General features: G+C 42.3%; 1 protein-coding gene across 1 annotated transcript in view; it reads left to right on the top strand.

Moving 5' to 3' along the window:
- DYSF (dysferlin) overlaps positions 1 to 20,783 on the top strand; it is a 199,741-nt gene that overhangs the window by 144,601 nt on the left and 34,357 nt on the right. The window contains exons 41-42 of the mRNA XM_089922488.1: positions 14,672 to 14,683; positions 16,037 to 16,135. Coding sequence (XP_089778614.1) covers positions 14,672 to 14,683; positions 16,037 to 16,135 — 111 coding nt within the window. The remainder of the gene's footprint in view (positions 1 to 14,671; positions 14,684 to 16,036; positions 16,136 to 20,783) is intronic.

The raw sequence follows: 20,783 nt of genomic DNA, 5'->3' as shown, positions 1-20,783 counted from the left end.
TAATGATAATAAATAAAGTAATATTTAATCCCAAATCTCCCAAATCCTAGTCCAAGACTCTTCACTCCACGATTCCCTTATTCTCCAGCTACTCATTTGCTGCCATTGTTTGGACATTCTTAGATCGTGTAACAGTCGGCAATGTCGTCACTTTGTTTAATTTTTTTCCAATTTTTTCCCACATCTTCTTTATCCATTCCTCTGTTGATGGACATTTTGCTTCCATGTCCTGGCTGTTGTAAATAGTGCTGCAATGAACATTGGCGTGCATGTATCTTTTTGAATTATGGTTTTCTCCAGGTATGTGCCCAGGAGTGGGATTACTGGGTCATATGGTGGCTCTATTTTTAGTTTTTTGAGTGCCTCTATACTGTTCTCCATAGTGGCTGTATCAGTTTACATTCCCACCAATAGTGTAGGAGGGTTCCCTTTTCTCCACACCCTTTCCAGCATTTACTGTTTGTAGATTTTTTGATGATGGCCATTCCTATTGCCCGGCAGGTGCATGAGGGTCAGCCCCAGTGTGTGTGTGTGTGTGTGTGTGTGTGTGTGTGTGTGTGTGTGTGTGGCTTTCCAGGTGTTTGGCAGCAGGCGTGTCTCACTTTTTAATTATTGTTTGAAAATATTTTTATTTCACTCTTATTTTAGAAATACTAGTTTCACTGACACTTATTTCCAGTCATCACTTTGAAGATACTATCTCACTAATCTCACTGCCTTCTGGCTTCCATTGTGCTGTTGTCTTCCTAAATCTGAGGACTGTTTTTTTGCCTTTTTACTTTTAATTAGTTCTGGATGGTCAACCATTATCTCTTCAAATATTACATATTCCCCATTCTCTCATTTCCTTCTAAAATCCTGATTAGATCTTCAATGGACCTGCTCTATTCTCCATGTCGGTTCAACTTTCTTTCATATTTCGTGTTTCTTTGTGTTACCCACTGGCTAATTTCTGAAGATATGTCTTCTAGTTCACTAAGTCTTGTTTCTAAAGGTTATGTAACCCTGTCTATTGAGTTTCTAGTCCTAAGTATTAATATTTTTATCTCTAAAAGTTCTCTTTTTTTCCAAATTTCTTGTTTATTTTTGAAAGTGTCTTGTTCTTTTGCCATATTGTTAATGCCTTTATTTTTTAAACGGTTTTTTTCTTAAAAGGCCTATTTCTGTTAATTCTGCTTTCTGTTGTCCTGACAGGTCTGATCTGCAGTTGGTGTTTCTAGCTGACTCTCACTCATGGTGCCTTGTTTCTTATGTGTTTCACTATTTTCAATTGTGAACTCATGTTCCTTGGAACTTTATCTGAGAGTTCTTTGAGGCCTGGATGAAAGTCACATTCTTTCAGAGAGGACACAAGTTTACTTTTACCAGATGCCTGGAAACACTACAAACTCAGATTCACTTAAAACTAAATGTTTGGCTTGGGCTTTTTGGGCCCCACCGTTAGTTTGCATTTTGGCTCCTTATTTCTCTGGATTTTTGATTTTTCATTTGCCTCCAAGGATCTTCTTTACATTCCTATCAGCTCAGTCATGCATTTAAAAAGAATTTTAAAGATATCTTATTAATTAATTTAGGTGTTCTTACCTAAATTAGGTGTTCTGGTCCTCTAGTTTGCCATTTTGCTGGGAATCAGTGTCTTTGTTATAGTTTTCAATTTGACAGTCATGATGTCTTCATGAAGATTCTAGTTCCTTCAGGACCACATGCTCTAACTTCTCATTTATGGGATCCTCTTGAGACTTCCTGTGACCATAAATTGGTCACTTGTTTTCTTTCGTTTTTACTCAACCCTTTAACAGAACACTTATCTTAGTATGTGTCCTTAAATATGAGGATATTGTCCCCCTTCTTTGGAACCTTAATCTTTTCTTTCTGTCCTCACAGAGGGAAGTCCTTGCTTGTCAAGAACCAGGAGCTCCAATGGCTCTTGCATTAGTGCATAGGCCCCCTTCTAATCTCAAACTCAGGTAAAAGGAAGAAGGAAACAGTCTAAGGTTGTTGTAAATTTACCTTGCCAGTTAGGAATCCAGCAGGGTGGGAGAATTAAGAAGGAAAACAGGATCAGAGGCTTTTCTACTGGGCTGAAGAGTTTGTTTTCTATGTTTGTTGGGGCAGTCAGATGCTGGCTGGCTAGGTCCGAGCCACAGTTCTTGCCTATGGAACCCTATATAGGAGTTTCTTAAATAAAGGAGAGCTGGCTGCAGACAGGGGTGTTAGTCTAGGGAAGTTTCTACAGTCTTGGCTGTGTGGACCCTCAACCTTGTGAGCTCAGACACCTGATGGGTCAACTTTCTTAGGGCTAGATGCATATTTTTCAAGTTTCTAGACCAAGGTTACCAATGTATGAGTTTACAGTGAGAAATACTTCTGCCCGGGGTATGTGATCTTGGTTAGTGGTCCAGCCTGTGGTCTCTCTATAGGCTCAGCAGTTGGGAAGCCAAGTTGTGACTGGAGACGAGTGAAGAATCAGAATGAGGAGAGAGGAGTTCTGGCATTTGAAATTGAGTATCAGCTGTCCAGAAAGGAATGATACCTCCATCTCCAAAGAGAGGGACAGCTTTAGTCCCTAACCCTGGGATCCTGCCTCTGATGATGCTGGTGTGAGCAGTCAACTCTTAACTCCTCTTCTCTTACACTTCCAGGACTGATCAGTTCCTTTGTTTCCTGACATAGCCTTTCTCTAGATGTATTAGTACAGTTTACCCACTTACGGTTAAGCCTCAGTGTAGAAGCTGCCCTTCCCTTTGAGATGATTTTGCCTCTCCTTGCTCTGAACCCCTCTGCATTGATTTCATGGTCTGATTCTCCGAGGGCAGCCCTATTTCTCTTAATTCCAGGTTTTGGGGGGAGTGCTTCACTGCAGCTTATGGGTACTGACAAAGGTTTTCTGAGCAAAGGAATCGATGACAGGGTGTGTGTCTCCCAAGTGAGGAAGCATTTCCAGAAGGTGCCCAAGGCAATTTGTCTCAGTGCACCGTGCTTGCACCTCTGGCCTTGAGAGTTTCAGGGGCAGTGTTTTCACCTTAATAACATGAATGGTTTTTACCTGTACTTTTGTACATATCAGATGTGCTAACGAGGAAGGTACTTATCTTCTCCTTAAAGCAGGTTTCCTAAGGACATGTATTTGGCACTATTGGTTTAGCAAGAATTATTGTATGCGCTTGAAAGTAACAAAACTGTACTTCTTTAAAAATATCTCTGGTTCAGATGTGTTGCCAGTGCAGCCTGGCCTCCCCCCACTCCCATTAGTTCTGATTAGGGAGGTTTGATGCCTGTCACTGTGTGTAATCTGGACCTTCCTTTGTGAGTCATTCCTTCTCTCATTTTCTCAGAGCAAATACAAATCGCCCATCCAATGACAAGTGAAGGCACAGGGGAGGCAAGGGGAGGGAAATCAGAGCCGAAATCTGTTAGCTATTTGGAGTAATTGGTTATTTGCTGTGTTTGCTGGTTGGGAAGCAGAGCACATACTTTACGGTCTCTCCTGTTACGGGGGCTGGAGTCACCCGCCGATATTGGATCCTCGTTGCCGGAGCCCTTGGCTCCGGGCGCCTTTCCCCTGCTTGGCATTCCTGTGGTCTCCTCGGGGGTGCACCCCTCCTCCCTCGATGCGCACTGCAGGGGGGACAGCCCAGGGTGAGACTTGTCTGGCGAACTCCAGGGCCTCATCAGGGAGGAAGAGGCCCCAGCCCCCACCTAGCAGCCCTCCCTGCCTCTGCCCCGTACTCCCCTCTTCCCAAGAGGTCTTTCCCCTGGTCCACAAGGAAGAAGCTTCATCTCTTCCCAGAGGGAAATTCTCGGCTTTCCTTGAAAATCTACAGGACAGGAAGTTCTCTCTGAGGTCTAATTTAATGCCTCCCTACCCCTGATGGTCCTGTCATCATCCCTGTCCCCTCCCGTTCCCCAGCCTGGGTCAAGACAGTGCTTGGAACTTGGTTCAGCTCTCACTGCTGAGTACAGGTTCCCCCTGAGGATGCTCAGTGGAGCTTATCAACCTGCCCAGTGACGTGAGCACCTCTCTTACGTTCACGGAGGCATGGGAAACCAGCCTGAATTAGCAGCAAGTTCAAAATATAGAATATTTGAAAAGTAATATGACTTTGTGTATGAAAACTCACACAGTAACTAGAAAGTAGGTTGACTTTGGCACATAGTAGGCTCCCCCAAAATACTTCTAAAATTGAATGTAAGATAGCTAAGATTAGTGTCTGTAGTTTGATGAATGCTTCTGCAGCCTTGGGAAGGCCTTCAAAAATAGTTTTTCTCTTAAGTAGATGGCTGGAACTCCTGTCAAACAAAACTGTCTACATAAGCATAACGAAGGTAAGGCAAGTTTTTGCCCAGGCCCTACTGGAATCATCACAGATTTTGAGTAGCAATGTCTCATTGCTTTCTTCATAGGTTTGAACACTCTTCTTTCATTCACCCTGCTGGATAGATTCCATTCGTGTGGACTTTCTGCATAGGTTATGGGGTCATGCTGTCCTCAGAGGACCAAGTCATGGGGCCCCCATACATACCTTAGGCTTCTGAGTTTGGAAGAGATTTTCCACAGGTCCCCCACCTCACTTGCGCCCTCCATCTGGATCAGGCCAGTAGTCAAATTGTCAGGTCCTGACCCTTCTCTGCTCACCATCTGCTTGACTTTGCCAGATTTCAGGCACACTGATTCACGGGGCCTTTTGGAAGCAATTCAGCATTTTGGTTAAAGGTCTTCCTTTTCCTCCCACCCCTGCTGGTCCAGCTGGAAGTCAGAGTAAACAGAGTAGTGATCCCTTCCACAGACATGGAGGCAGAACTGCAGGGAGTGTCCACACGAGACTGAAAGCCCAGTGTTCCACTCGTGGGAATAATTAAGTGGGTTTTTTTGTCATTAGTGTGTAGAGTTCTGCTGAATCAACATGGTAGCTGACTGTGGGTGTAAGTCTGTGTGGTTTGGGGGGCGCATGAAACTTTTAGTATGCATGGGGTGGGATAGGTTCAGAGTCGGGGCGTTGCACGTCTAGGGGTTTGTCTGGTTTACATGGAGGTGTGAGTACTTGCGTGTTATGTCTGTGTTTGTATTGATGTGTGTGTGAGCAAACAGACTCAGTTTTTAAATCTCAAGACATTAATTAAAGAACTAGAGAATCATCACGTCATTATTCCAGTTCTGCAGGTGTTGAGCTATGGGGCAGCAGCATTGGGGGTCAAACTGGTGACGTTGACAACATCAACAAGAGCGTTTATCATGGTAAACTTTATAGGTCACAAAATATCTTCACAGACACCAACTCGAAGCCTATACTAATCCCAGTGTTGGGTTCTAATATTACGATCTTGATGATGCTGATTTGTGCTAAGACAGAAATTACTTTCAACACAGTCTAGGATGGCTACCTTCTGGTTGACATAGGCAATGAAGGCCTGCTTAAAATTAGTTTTAATAAATGGAGGTGGGTGTATAGTTCCCTATAGTGACTCCAAGGTTTAACATTGTAACCTTGGTGATAAAGGAATTTGACCATGAACTTTTCTCTTTGATTCAAGAGCTCATCCTGGGGAGAGAACACAAGCGATACTCCCTGCCTTCCCCAACTTTCCTAACTTCACAGAAAGTCAGGCTTGGAATGATTGTTGTCAATTTTGCCATCCATATTCATGAAATGCGTCAGGCTTACTGAATGAAAATGGGAGATTAAATGGTCTGAATGTGCCGTGCTGATTTGGGTCTTCGGAGGGATTAGGGTGCCCATTAGACTGGATCAAGCCTGGAGAAGCATGTCTTTGTTACATGGCTCTGGTTGCTCAGGAACTGAATGTTGGCTATTAGCTGAAATTGGAGAGGCCGCCAGTCCGTGCCTTGATCAGACTTACTTGCTTGGCTGGCTGAATGGTGAGGGACCTTGAACCTTGGGCACAGGGAAATAAAGCTTTAATGGCCAGACTTCTTGCTAAAGCCTGAGGTGACACTTCAACAATCAAGACATTTGCATTTGTTTCTCCTCTTCGTCGTGTTCCAAGACTAGATGCTTAGCTATTACACAATGAGGTCAAGAGCACACTTCGAATTAGAGAGTGTGTACGACCATTTCCCTTTTGGAGCTTTGGATTATCGGATTCCACTAACACCAGAGGGTGGCTTGGCTTTGGCACATCTGGGATGAGGCATGGGAGGACCGTCCTGTTTCTGTGGGGCTCATTCTCATGGGGGGCTAACTTATTCTTGGGCTTCTTGAGGAAGGGAAGGAAGAAGTGGGCGTGAAGTAACTCCATCAGAAGCCAGGTTAGTGAAATAGCAGGAATGATACTTTCAAGTCACATCTGTGAACGTGTTGAAAATATAACTTTATTTTTCTGTAATTCAACTTAATCTCTCTTTTGAGCTCACATTTTTCCTGGCAGAAAAGTCCTGGTAACTTCAACCATTTAGGTTTAAGCTTTAGTTAGTTTTGGATTTTTCTTTCTTGTCCTCACGCCTGGGAGGCAGCTGAATTCTGGGTTGGGCTTCCATAAGCTCATGACCTCCACAGGAAGGGACCCCTGGTCACTAGTGTGTGTGCACCCCGGATCTATTGGGCACGCAGGCCAAACAGACTACTTCTCATTATCTCGACCAGAAGGCCCTTTCAGGTGTCCCGGCTCTCTCTCTCGACTACCTTTCAAGCCTTTCTGGGGAGCACGGTACAATTTGGCAGCTCCTTTGTGACACTCCGGGGTCTACAGGAAATGACGAGGACTCCCTCAGGCTCTCTGTCCCATGACACCCATGCAGCCGTCTTCTGTCAAGTGCCATACGCCCCAAACTGTCTGGCAATTTCTGGATGGCTGCTGCTTACCGGATCTCCAAGGTTACAGAGGGGTCTATGCCATGTACACTTCGGGGCTAACCTGTGGCAGAGGGTGTGGGGCTGCCTTACCAGAAACCCTCACAGACTCTGGTTCTTGCTTCCTCTCCCACTCTACTCTTTCATCTCCCCTGTAAATAGCGGGAGAAGGGCTGGAAAGAACATCCTCTTAAACCTCTTTTTTTAATGGCATATTATCTGCTTTAGGAAATTTAAAAGCCAGGGATCCTGCCTCCCCACCCCCCTGCTGTCTAGGCATTCATATATCCGTTAGATATTGACTGGCCTCCAAAAATGCGCCAGGCAATGTTCTAAGGATTGGATGGAGGTATTGCGTTAAAAAAGATAAACATCTGTGCCATCATGGGACATAATAAACAAGTACCTAAATAAAATATATGGAGTGTCTGATGGTGATAATTGCTAGGGAGAAAAAGCAAGGAAGGGGGAATGAGAATTGCTGGGACGGGGATAGTGATTTAAAATATGGTGAACAAGGAGGGGAAAACAGATCGTAGTTAGTCAAGACTTGAAGGAGTTGATGAAGTGACCCAGGGGAGGAATAGAGTTCCTGCCGTGGGAGGAGCATGAAGGCTCTGGAGATGTTCGTGGACTGGGAAGGCCACCGGGGTGGGGGCCGCGTGAGTGAGGAAGCAGTGGAAGGACGTGAGGTGGGGGAGGTGTGAGGGCCTGATCATGAGAGACTTTAGCTTGCTGTTGTTGTAAGGGCTTTGGCCTTATTCCAAGCGAGTTGGCAAATCACTGGATTTGCACAGAGAGGCGATGTGTTCCGATGTGTGTGGCTGTCGTGTTGAGAATAGATTTGGGGGCAAGGGTGAAGGCAGGGAGGCCAGTTAGAAGACTGGTGCAATTCAGAATGAGAGAAAATATTTGCAAACAAAGCAACTGACAAAGGATTAATCTCCAAAATTTACAAGCAGCTCATGCAGCTCAATATTAAAAAAACAAACAACCCAATCCAAAAACGGGCAGAAGACCTAAGTAGCCATTTCTCCAAAGAAGACATACAGATGGCCAACAAACACATGAAAGGATGCTCAACATCACTAATCATTAAAGAAATGCACATCAAAACTACAATGAGGTATCATCTCACACTGGTCAGAATGGCCATCATCAAAAAATCTACAAACTATAAATGCTGGAGAGAGTGTGGAGAAAAGGGAACCCTCTTGCACTGTTGGTGGGAATGTAAATTGATACAGCCACTATGGAGAACAGTATGGAGGTTCCTTAAAAAACTAAAAACAGAATTATCATACGACCCAGCAATCCCACTACTGGGCACATACCCTGAGAAAACCATAATTCAAAAAGAGTCATGTACCACAATGTTCATTGCAGCTCTATTTACAATAGCCAGGACATGGAAGCGACCTAAGTGTCCATCGACAGATGAATGGATAAAGAAGATGTGGCATATATATATACAATGGAATATTACTCAGCCATAAAAAGAAACGAAATTGAGTTATTTGTAGTGAGGTGGATGGACCTAGAGTCTGTCATACAGAGTGAAGTAAGTCAGAAAGAGAAAAACAAATACCGTATGCTAACACATATATATGGAATCTAAACAAAACAAAACAAAACAAAAAAAGTTCTGAAGAACCTAGGGGCCGGACAGGAATAAAGACACAGATGTAGAGAATGGACTTGAGGACATGGGGAGGAGGAAGGATAAGCTGGGACAAAGTGAGAGTGGCATGGACATATATACACTACCAAACGTAAAATTGATAGCTAGTGGGAAGCAGCCGCATAGCACAGGGAGATCAGCTCGGTGCTTTGTGACCACCTAGAGGGGTGGGATAGGGAGGGTGGGTGGGAGGGAGACGCAAGAGGGAGGAGATATGGGGATATGTGTATATGTATGGCTGATTCACTTTATTATAAAGCAGAAACTAACACACCATTGTAGAGCAATTATACTCCAATAAAGATGTTTAAAAAAAAAAACAAAACCCCCAAAACAATCCAGATGATGGGGACCAGGCCCGTGGTGATAGGGGAGAATCGGTCTGATTCTGAGTATGTACTGAAGGTGGCGCCAACAGGATTCGCCGATGGATGGAATGTGGGGCATGAGGAAGAGTCCAAAGTGACTGCAGGGGTTTTGACGTGAGCATCTGGAAGGAAGGAGTTGCACTTGCTTATAAGAGGAAGACTGTGGAAGGAGCAGGTGGGCGGGTGGGAGGTGTGATTAGGAATTGGATTCTGGAGATGGCACATTCGAGAAGCTTATTAGATGTCTAGTCGGAGATGTTAAACAGGCAGCTGGAGTTCAGAGGAATCATGCAGGTTGGAGAGAGCTCCACGTGGGGTTCCTCAGTGTATATGTTATTTAAAGACATCAGACTCGAGGGGAACCCCAAGGGAGTAAGAGTGGATGGGGAGGAGAAGGGGTCTGAGCCTGGAGCCCCAGGCTACTCAGATGATCAAAGCACAGGTGACAAGGAGGAATCAGCAGAGACTGGGAAGGCGTGACCAGTAGGGTGGGAGGACCACAACCGTGATGCTCTGTAAGGCAAGGGGGATGTTTCAAAGACGGGAGGTGACTGCCTCTATCAAATACTGCTCTTGGTTGATTTTTGAGGCCTGAGTCCTCGGTGACCTTGACAGGCAAGTTTCGGTGGAGCAGAGAGAATGGAAAGACAAGAATTAGAGACAAGTGTAGACAACTCTAGACGTTTTTCTGCAAAAGGAAGAAAGAAAGTAGGTGGGAGCCAAAAGTGCGGTTTGAGGGTTTTCTTTTTAAATGATGGGGGACTAGTGTCACATGTTTGAACGCCGATGGGAATGATCCAGTAGAGAGGGAAGTGTGATGACACAGGAGAGGGGGAAGAGGATCACGTCCTTGAATGGGTCAGAGGGCATGAGTGCAGGGGTGGCCTTGGGTCGGGGCGCAAGCAGAGCACCTTTGTAACAGGAGGGCGGGCGGGTGTGGTGCCGGTGCTGGTGGGCTTGCAGGGGGTGGGGTCTCTTCTGATTGCTTCTGTTCTAAGAGAAAGAGGAAGCAGGGCCACTGGCCCAGAGTGACGACAGGGAGGAGGTGTTAGAGGGCTGAGAGGAAAGGAGAAGGTGTGGGATGCTCGTGTCCGGCGGGGGGAGAGCAGAGGACCAGGGAGTTGAGATGGAGTGGTTGACAGCAATGGACCCACTTGAGGCTGTGACATGAATTTGGAGTGAGACCGGCCTCTGGTTTGCTATTGTTCAGCCACATTGGATGTGATGGGGAAGAGCTGGGTTTAAACCTAGGTTTGGTTGGCCAGAAATACAATGGAGCAAGAGAGGGCCAAGGGAACTTAGAAGTGGGGAACGGCAAAGAGGCCAAATATGAACTAGCTAGGATGTAAATTATGATTCTGCTGCATGTATCATTTCTGTCAAGAATGAGGACGATTAGAAGAGGACTTACCTGCAGGATGCAGGGAGAAAAGAGGGACTGAAATCACTGAGCAGCCGGCTAGCTGGGGTTACCAGGGGTTAGGAAAGTCACCAGCCCTGCTCCTCACCAGTGTGTCCGCTTAAGGAGAACCAGCCATAGAAATCACCTGGAACTTGGAGGGAGGAGGAAATTACAGCTGAGAGTTCTCGGGCAGAGTTGAGTGTGGTAAGACTTAAGTCCTGTTTGGTGGTCAATTGCTAGTTCTTTAAAAAAAAAAATACAAAAAAATCTTAACTCTAATTTCCTTAAAATAAATACTTGAGATTTCTGCTTTTGTTCTTCTGTTAGAGGTTATATGCTTGTATTTTATCATCTGTTCTTTTTTATTTTAACACCTTTTTTTTGGCGATAATCCACAAAAATACAAGCCCCTATTTAAAGTATACAGTTCAGTGGCATTTAGTTTATCAACAGAGTTGTGCAACCATCATCCATCATCAACTTTTTATATTCATCATTCCAAAAAGAAATCCTGTACCCCAACAGCAGTTGTCCCCCATTTCCTCCCAACCACTAATCTATTTTTTGTCTCTATGGGTTTGCTTATTCTGGACATTTCATATAAATGAAATCATGCAATGTGATCTTTTGTGACCACACATGAACTTCTTTCATTTAGCATAATGTTTCCAAGGTTCATCCAAGTTGTAACATGTATCAGTTCTTCGCTGCTTTTTATTATCAAATAATGTGCCATGATGTGGGTACGTCACATTTTCTTTATCCATTGATGGACATTTGGATTGTTTCTACTTTGGGGCTATTATGAATAATGCTGCTATGAACATTCATGTACAAGTTTTTGTGAGGACCTAAGTTTTCGTTTCTCTTGGATATATAATGAGGTGTAGAATTCCTGGGTCATATGGTTACTCTCTGTTTAATCTTTTGAGGAACTGCCAGGCTATTCTCCAAAGTGACCGCAACATGTTACATTTCCACCAGAAGTAGATGAGGGTCTCAGTTTCTCCACATCTTTACCAACATTTGTTATTATCTGACTTTTTGGTTATAGCCATCCTAGTGGTGTGAGATGTTCTCTCATTGTGGTTTTGATTTGCATTTCCTTGATGGCTAATGATGTTAAGCATCTTTTCATGTGCTTATTGGCCATTTGTGTATCTTCTTTCAAGGAATGTCTGTTTTAATCCATGGCTCATTTTTATTGCGTTATTCATCTTTTTATTATTGAATTGTGTGAGTTCTCTATATATTCTGGTTACAAATCCCTTATCAGATACACATGGGCAAATATTTTCTCCTGTTCAGTGAATTACCTTTTCATTTCCTTGGTGGTGTGTTTTGAAGTATCCTCCTATTGTTCTTTATTTTTAAAATCTTTCATTTTAAAAATTATGTAAGGAATACATGCATACGATGAAAAATAAGAAAACTTTGAGTGATACGCAAGAATAAAAGGAATAAACAAAACATCTGTAATCTTATCATTCACAGGTAATTGCTGTGAACATTTGGGGTTTGATCCTTTAATTAAAAAGAATTCTCATTATTCAGTTTTTAACCTGTTGTAAATCTCATCCATTGTGAATAACTTTCCATGTCAGTAAACATTTCTACAACATCATTTTTTTTTTATGTTGTACAACATTTAATCACATGGATGTACAGTTCACCCCAAAAGTTCCTTATTGTCAGATGCTTAAGTTGTTTTTCCCTGTTATAAATGTAGTTAAATCTCTTTGCATATCTATAAATACTTTCTTTGAATAGATTTCTAGAATGGGAGCGATGGGTCAAAATGTAGGCACATTTTTGGGACTGTAGAAACATGCAGCCAGATTTCCTTCTGGAAAGATTGTGGCCAGCTACGCTCCTGCTGGCAGTCTGTGAGAGAGCCAGCCCTTGGCCAGAAGCTCACCTGGTCCACACAAAAAAGCAGTACTATTGTCGGCAGCGCCGTGCTGGGCACCGTCCTAAGCACTTTATGCATGCGACTCATTTATTCCTCACGATCACTCTGTCAAATTGGTACTAGCGTTTTTCCATTTTACAGACAAGATAATTGAGGCACAGAGAAGTTAAGTTTTGCCCAAGGTCACACAGTTAGGAGTGGCAGGATTTGAACCCTGAGGCAGACTCCCTTCTGGGAGAAAGCCTGGTACTGTTAAGTACAATGCTGGCTATTGCTTGAAGATAGTCTTTACAATGCTAAGAAAGTTTCCTTTTATTCTTAACTCATGAGAGCTTCATTTAGAAATAAGTAAAAATTTTATAACAATTTTATAACCCCTCACACTCCCTTCTTTTTTGCCTATATAGATCAGGGGTTGATAAGCTTCTTCTTAAATGGCCAGATAGTAAATACTTTAGGTTTGGGGTACATAAGGTCTCTGTCACAACTACTCAGCTCTGCTGTTGTAGTTAAGAGGCAGCCACAGACAATAGGTAAATTACAAAACCAGGTGGCTGGCTACCGGGCCATAGTTTGCAAATTTCTGTTATAGATGATTATTTGGGTTTTCTCTCCTTGCTTATTGATACTGAGCCACTCCTGCATTCTGGAATAATCCAGTCTGACCATGCAAAATCTACTGCTGCAATCTATTTGCTAGTATTTTATTTAGGACCTTTATATCTCTGTTCAGGAATAGGATTGATGTGTGTGTGTGTGTGTGTGTGTGTGTGTGTGTGTGTGTCCCTTGGTCAGGCTTCACAAAATAAAAGGGAGAAACTTCATTTTTTTTCTATGCTGTGGAGCAAAGAATGATCTATTCTTTGAGAGACTGATAGAACCTTCCTCCAAAGAAACCATCTTGGCCTGATGTCATTTTTGGAGGTAGTTCTTTGAGATCTCTTCCACTTTCAGGAAGTGATCTCTTCATGTTTTCTATTACTTTTGAATTAATTTTGGCAATTTATATACATTTTTAGAAAGCTACCTACTTCATCTAGATTTTCCAGGGTTTTTCCATTGATTTGGGTGTAGCAAATCTCTTAATATTTTTATTCTCTCCATGATATAGTTTTTTTTTTTTTGGCGGTACGCGAGCCTCTCACTGTTGTGGCCTCTCCGGTTGAGGAGCACAGGCTCCGGACACGCAGGCTCAGCGGCCATGGCTCACGGGCCCAGCCGCTCCGCGGCATGTGGGATCTTCCCGGACCGGGGCACGAACCCGTGTCCCCTGCATCGGCAGGAGGACTCTTCAACCACTGCGCCACCAGGGAAGCCCCATAATATCTTTTTATTTGATCTTTCTTATTCCTAATGGTGTACCTACTTTTTAACATTAGATTTGGTAAATAATCTAATGTTTTTTTTTTGGTCTTTTGAAAGTTTGCTCTGGAATTGAATTATCAGTTGTAATATTCTCCATAATTCTACTCATCATTTTCAAATTATCTTCCTACTTTTCTCTAATTTCTTGAGTTATCAGGTTATTTATTTTCATTCTTTTTGTATAAAAGCAAGCATATTTAAGACTAAATTTTCTTTTGAGTACAGACTTGGCTACCAAGTTTTAAGGCATAGCCCTCTTACTCTTGGTATTTTCTAAGGATCTGTGATTTTAGGTTTGGTTTTTCCCTTGACTCAGAAGGGTTTTAAGAGTACATCTTTAAATTTCTAAAAGGTTGGGATTTTTGATTTTTGAGTTTCTCATTAGTTTCTAGTTTTATTATTGAGGTAAGAGAGTGTGACTGGTAATGGGTTTATTCCTTGGACTTTATTGACATTGGCTACGTGGCTTTTAATTTTTTCTAAGTGCTCCAATGGTGCTGGAAAAGAAGGTGTAAGTTCTGTTTTTAGATTACGTGATGTTTGTGTATTTAAATGACACTGTTAATCATATTACTCAGAGTCTCTGTCTCCATATTCTTTCTTAAAAAAAATTTACTTGGTTTTTCAAGACTGAGGGAAATGTAATGACTTTCCCACAGCTATCGTGTTCCTGTCATTTCCTTGTACAAAACACACTGATTGTTGCCTTTTTATGCCTGACTCTGAGCCTGAGTCATAAACTCAGATCTTTAAGTATCTGAGCTGGGGAAGAAAAGAAAGACTTAAGAGGAATCAAACAGCTAACTTGAATTCCATTCTAACCATTCCTACTTCTGTGTACCTATTGGCCTGTGTGTTAGCGTGTGTACTTTGGGGGGATATATGTGTGTTTCAGCATATACATCTCCTTGGGCATGATTGTGTAAATATGTTCTTTTGTGTGTCCGTGATTGGGTGAGTTTATGTGTGTCTGTGTATGTTTATTCATCCGTGGCATCTTTTTCTTCAAACTGAACTTAAAACATCATGGGCGGTGTCTGCCTTGCTGGCTGTTTGAAGAGTCATTACAACTCAGAAAGCTCTGCTACCCTGTATCTTAACCCATCTGAACCTCTTTTCCCCTTTTGGCTGCAGAAGATCCTTCTGGTAAGTTGGTCAGACAGAGACTCTCTGTAGACTCAGCCTTACTCTGGCACCCACTTGGTGCTCTGTCTAGGCACCATATTCTGGCCACACACATGGTGTTAGGGCTGTACTTCCAGGATGGGTGGAGACTCTGAGAACCTCAGTCCACGCTCTCCCCATTGTACCTGTTCAAGTTCCCTTGGTCTGCCTGCAGCATGTGCTAACCCTTAATAAGGTAGAGCAGCATGTCCTAACCCTTAATAAGGTGGAGCTTGACGGACTGGGCATTGGTCTAAAGGGAGCACCAGCATTTCCAGAAACTCATGATGGGGTTCAGTTCATTTTATGGAATCAGAGCAAGCTCCTGGGAGATCCCGTAGTTGACCGCCTCAAACAGAGGAGGAAAGCGGACCCCAGAATGGGCTCTCCCGACACCTTGTCCTGGGCCCTTCCCATGGAACCGGGTGAGCTTTACCGGCAGCACAGACCCAGTGCCTGGGCCTGCGTGGGTTTTGGGGGAGACCAGGGAGAGTGATAATCCCACCTTCAGAGAGCTTGCTGACTCCCTGAGTGGCCAGACACCTGCATAGGACACAGCTGAAGTTGCATTCTAGACACAAGAGCCAAGAGGGCCTTGTCCAGGAAGAGTTAAACGGCGGGGAGACCAGTGTGTACCCCAACAGGCCCATCCACCTTTGCCCACAGATATGAATAAGCGAAGGAAGGAAGGGGCAGAGAGTGTGTTGTCACAAACCTCCTTTCTCCTCACCTAATTTCCCCCATTGAGCATAGTGTCTTTTGAATAATGGGCACTTAGTATTCGTTGAATTTCAGGGACTCTGCCTTGATTTGACCTTGCAGGAGACTAAGTTCTGATTTTGGAAGCTTTTTTTTGGCTGTGGTCTGGCGGGGATCAGGATAGCCCTTTGGGGTCTGAGTTTTCCTGGGTCTACTGTATTTTATTAATAAATAACACTTTATTGACATTTCCCCCCAAAGAGTTACCCTATGTATCCTCTGATTTTAGCTTCAGTATGCCCCTGGAATGCAGGGGGACTGTGATGATTATGCCCATTTCACAGAAAGGAAAAGGGAAGCCCCAAGAGCTTAACAGAATCACACAGTGCAGGTAGGCAGGGCCAGGGCGAGAGCCTCTGCCTCTCCACACCAAGCAGGTGTGAAGACCTTTCTCCTGACTGCACAGTTGGCCCCTGGAGAGGTAGAGAGTTCCAGCTCGCTGCTCCCCCGAACTCACACCAGCAGGAGAGATTTGCAGTCCAGGCCAGCCCATCAGCCTTGCTTGGTGTTGGTCCAGAAGAAACTTGCTTGGCAAATTCTGTTTCTGAAACAGTCTCTTTTTTTCTACCCACTCAGGAGGAGGAGTTCATTGATTGGTGGAGCAAATTCTTTGCCTCGATAGGGGAGAGGGAAAAGTGCGGGTCCTACCTGGAGAAGGACTTCGACACTCTAAAGGTGAGCCCTCCTCACAATGTCCTCTTCAGTCTAGCAGTCCCTGGGCACGTGCACTGGGCAGCGGGAGATGCAACTGAAAGAGAATATATGTATACCTATATGTATATGCATATATATATAAGGGTGAAATGATACCTGGGATCTGTTTTAAAATGCTCAAGAAAAGTAAGGATGAATTATTTAGATGATGTGGGTCACCCTCTGATAGATGTTCATAATATTAAAGTTGATTGAAATTGCAAAATATTGAAAATTGTTAAAGCTTGGAGATGGGTACTTAGGGATTTGTTATACCATTCTGTCTCTCTTAAAGTTATTTGAACTTTTCTATTATAAAAATTTTCCATTAAAATAAAAAGGAGAGTCAATGTGAGAATGTACCTCTGATTCCCCCACCTCTGCAACTGGGATAGAAATTACCTAGCACATATAAAAATATGGTAAACTCTGTTTCTGTGGAAAAAAACCCCAGAGCCCGAAAAACAACACAAAACCAGGGATGAGTCAGCCAAATTCTGGTATTTTGAGGAAATTCCACAAATACAGTTATACTTTTTAAAAGCAGTCTACTTTTAAAAAAGATAACCAGAGGTGACTCAAAATTACTCCCTGAAGGAGTTACCTAGTGTCATGGAGAGCGTTACCAGGTAAAATTCAGGATGCTCAGTTACACTGGACTTCAGATATATAATGAATAATATTTTAGTATAAATTTGCTTTAAATATTGCACAGAACGTACTTATCTAACAACTGTTTGTTGTTTATCCAAAATTCAAATTTAACTGGGTGTCCTGTATTTTCACTTGCTAAACCTGGCAGCCCTACCTAGAGAGCAAGAGGGGGCCAAGGCTGTCAGACACGCAAGAAAAGCCCAAGGAGCTCCCTGACAGAGACTAGATGAAGGGGGCTTGAGGCTTATTGGAGTGGTGGGTGACCAGTATGGAAGGTGATCTCACAAGGTGGCCAGAGCTGCCTCTGGTGCGTTGGACGCCCCCATGTCATTGTACCTGGAGACCTGGAGGGGCAGAGATGAGGCCTCAGGCAGCAGCAGTCAGAAGGCTCAGGCCTCCCCAGGCAGCAAGTTCTTTGTTGACTTGGTAGGTGGGTGTGTGAGGCTGGGCAAAGAGACAGAACTATTTGCGTACCAGGAAGAAGGTCCGACACGTTAAGTCTGGCATGTGGTACTGTGGCCTTGCCAAAAAATGAGAAAAGCCAAGTAAGAATGAGGACTCCTGCCAGGGTGGCCCATGGCCGTGGCACCCTTGCCACTCCCTCAGATGCCGGATGCTGAACTGGCACCCAGCCCACCAGCTTGACCTCTCTGAGATCTGTGACAGTTTCCCAGTGAAAATGGGCTGTCTAAAAACAAAATGCATTCAACCTGTTTCTGGGGGGAAAAGCAGATCTGGAAGAAATGCTGGTTCTTTAGGGATCAGTAACCACCACCACCAACATGGGTCTTTGAAAAATAGCTTGTAGTATTATGGAGAGAATGGAGTACACAATGGGTGGGGGGAAAAAAACCCATATTTTGGAAATTGCTATCATAGGGAAAAAAAGACAACTCATAGTCACAATAGTGAAAGATAGAAAACAAAGATACAGCAAGAAAGCACAGAAAAGCAGAAATCATAGAAAAACACAATAGAAAAAGAATATTAATTTTCCTAATAAATAAAACTGGGTTACAGTCTTTTACTAAGTGATAAGGACTCAGACTTCATCAAAAGTCAAAATTCATTATAACGTCTTTAAAGGACACATCTAAGACAATACAACTTAGAATGGCTAAAATAGTAAATATTTTGGCAAACAAAATAAAGTAAGTGCGAACAAAAGAGAAACAGGTAGAAACTAAAGTAAAAAGCAAAGGAAACAAAATGGAGTGTTTTGTATAAATAAAAGATATACATCTCAGTGCAAAAACTCTCAAACATTACTGTTTGGAACAATAAAGCTTAGAAATCCTTAAAGCAAAAATGGATAAGAATATATAAAGTACTACCTCACACAAATAAAGGCATGAAATTACAGAAATTAAAATTGCAGTGGTGATTTTAATGCACCTCTTTCCTAGACAGATGAAACAGGCAACCAATAAATAAGGAAATAAAAGATCTGAATAACGAGGTAAATATTTTCTAAGCTACATCAAGAGTAGCTTTAAAATAGAGGATAAAAATAATTTAAAAATGGAAAATGCATTTTTCCTAATGCTCAGAGAACACTTACAAAATTTGATCACATATTAGGTTAGTAATAGGTTACCAAAAGCAGAAATCATACAAGACAGATTTAAATGCAATAAAATGAGAAATTAATAACAAAAGTTTAAACAAAAAGACCAACCACTTGGAAATTTAAAAAGTATTTTATTGGGACTTCCAGTATGAACATGGCTGCATAAGTCAGCATTTTTCACTTTTTCTCTTTGGAAATCATTCAAACCCACGAACTTCATTTTCAGTAAAAGTTGGAAACAAATAAAACCCGCAGACTCCAAAATACATGTAAGGGCTGTCCAAAGGCAACTGAGATTGGGTAGAAGCCACTCGGCAGTAAATGAAGAGAAGATGCATGAAAATGATGAAAGGTCATAGTGGTAGCCGATCTCAGAAAACCCCATACTTCCTAATAAAAGAATGTTGATAATTATTTAAGACAGGCTATGGATTCATGGGGAGTTATTATCTATTCTCTTTACTTTTGTGTGTGCTTGAAAATTTTCATTACAGATAGTTAAAAATATAATTCCCGAAATTGAAGTTTCACTGTAAAATATAAAAATATATCCTTTGTTCACAACAATGGACATGGGAACTTTGGAGACAGGTTCAGTCTGGTGACAACAGCTTCTTAGACCTGATTTGGTTCAGAGAAAACAGAGAAGGTGGAGCTACACAAGAATCACACAGATGAACCATATTTGTAGGGAACAGCCTGCCTCTGTTATGGGAACAAAGGAAATAACTGGTCTAGGAAAATCTAACACATTTAGTGACAAGTAATAACAAAAAAAATTAGCACAGTATTAATTTAAAAATACTATGAAAAAAAGAAGAGAAAATATATAGCAAGACTTAACGAAAAGAAGAGGATATATACCCACCAGAAAAATTTCTCCAAGGAACAGATGAGATGAAAGATTTTGCTGTTAACTTTTTAGAAATAGGGTGGTCAGAATGCAAGCAGAAATAAAAGAACGAAGGGCTGGTGAGATGAGAAGATGTGAAATATGAGCTAGTAAGATTCAGGAAAGAAGGAGAAGAAAACATGAAATTGGAAGGAGCACAGGACAGAATGGCCACATTGGAAAACACAGAAAGGGGCATAGAGGACAGAATGAAATGGAAATAAAGAAAGAGTTATAAAAGAATAAAGAGAAAATGACAAACATAGTAGTCAGGGAAAGGAGATCCAACATTTGCATAATTGGAGTCCGCAAGGAGGACAACCCAAACAAGGAACTAAAACAAACAGCTGATAGTTTAATAAAACTTCACTGAAATGAAAGAATACTTGAGTACGCATATTAGAAGGTCTGCTGTGTGTCAGGAAAAATTGACCCAGATTGGTCAACCCAGGGACATATTCTAGTGTAGTTATTGGACATTAGAGATAAAGAAAAAATTCTCTGAGTAGTCATACATTCTCCCCCCACAAAAATTTAAATAATTTAAAAAAGGAAAGAAATCAAAGTGACTTCACTTTCTCTACAACATTTAACGCCCAAAGATGATAAAGCACCATGTGTAAGATCATCAGGGAAAGAAAGGGTGACCCAAGGATTTGACGTTCGGCCAAGCTGCCCTTCAAGCATAAAGGCTACAGACACACAGGTGTTCACGTTCAGGAGACAGGTAGTATGGCTCCCAGGAGCCTGTCTTGAGGGACTCCTACGGGATGAATTGGAGCTCATCTAGGAGCCATCTCAACTTGGATGTAACTGGGAAAACCATAACAAAAGGACTGGTTGTGAGCATATTTTACCTTAGGCCTAAGATGGAAACAAATGGGAGGGTTAGGGTAACTGGACAGAATGTAAATACCATATATACTGAAAATGTAGAAATGATAAAACTGACAAAAGTTAGGTAAAGGAGGAAAGAGGATGGAATACAGAGTAAGGGCACTGATAGTCATATTACAGAATAAATAGAATTGACAGATATTATTTAAAATTGGCAAATCACGAAATGTGGAAACAACCTAAATGTCCATTGACTGATGAATGAATAAACAAAATATGGTAATTACATACAATGAAATATTATTCAGCCTTAAAAGGGAAGGAAATTCTGACCCATGCTACAACGTGGGTGAATCTTTAAGACATATGTTAAGTGAAATAAGCTAGTTGCAAAAGGGCAAATACTGTATGATTCCACTCATGTGCAGTACTTAGAGTAATAAATTCATAGAGACAGAAAGTGGAATGATGGTTGCCAGGCACTGGGGGCAGGGGGAGAAAGGGAGTTATTGTTTAGTGAGTTTGGGGTTTCAACTGGGGAGGATGAAAAAAATTCTGGAGATAAATGGTGTTGATGGGAGCCTAAAAGTGTGACTGTACTTAATGTCATTGAACTGTAAAGTGGTTAAAAAGGTGGTTAAAAAGGTATGTTTATGCTATTAATATATGTAATATAT

The sequence above is a fragment of the Delphinapterus leucas genome, chromosome 13, assembly GCF_059928025.1.
Source record: "Delphinapterus leucas isolate spDelLeu-1000000601 "Yukka" chromosome 13, BTC_Dleu_Yukka2, whole genome shotgun sequence".
Lineage (NCBI taxonomy): Eukaryota > Metazoa > Chordata > Mammalia > Artiodactyla > Monodontidae > Delphinapterus > Delphinapterus leucas.
The sequence above is the reverse complement of the archived record's forward strand: the minus strand, read 5'-3'. Positions and strand labels throughout refer to the sequence as shown.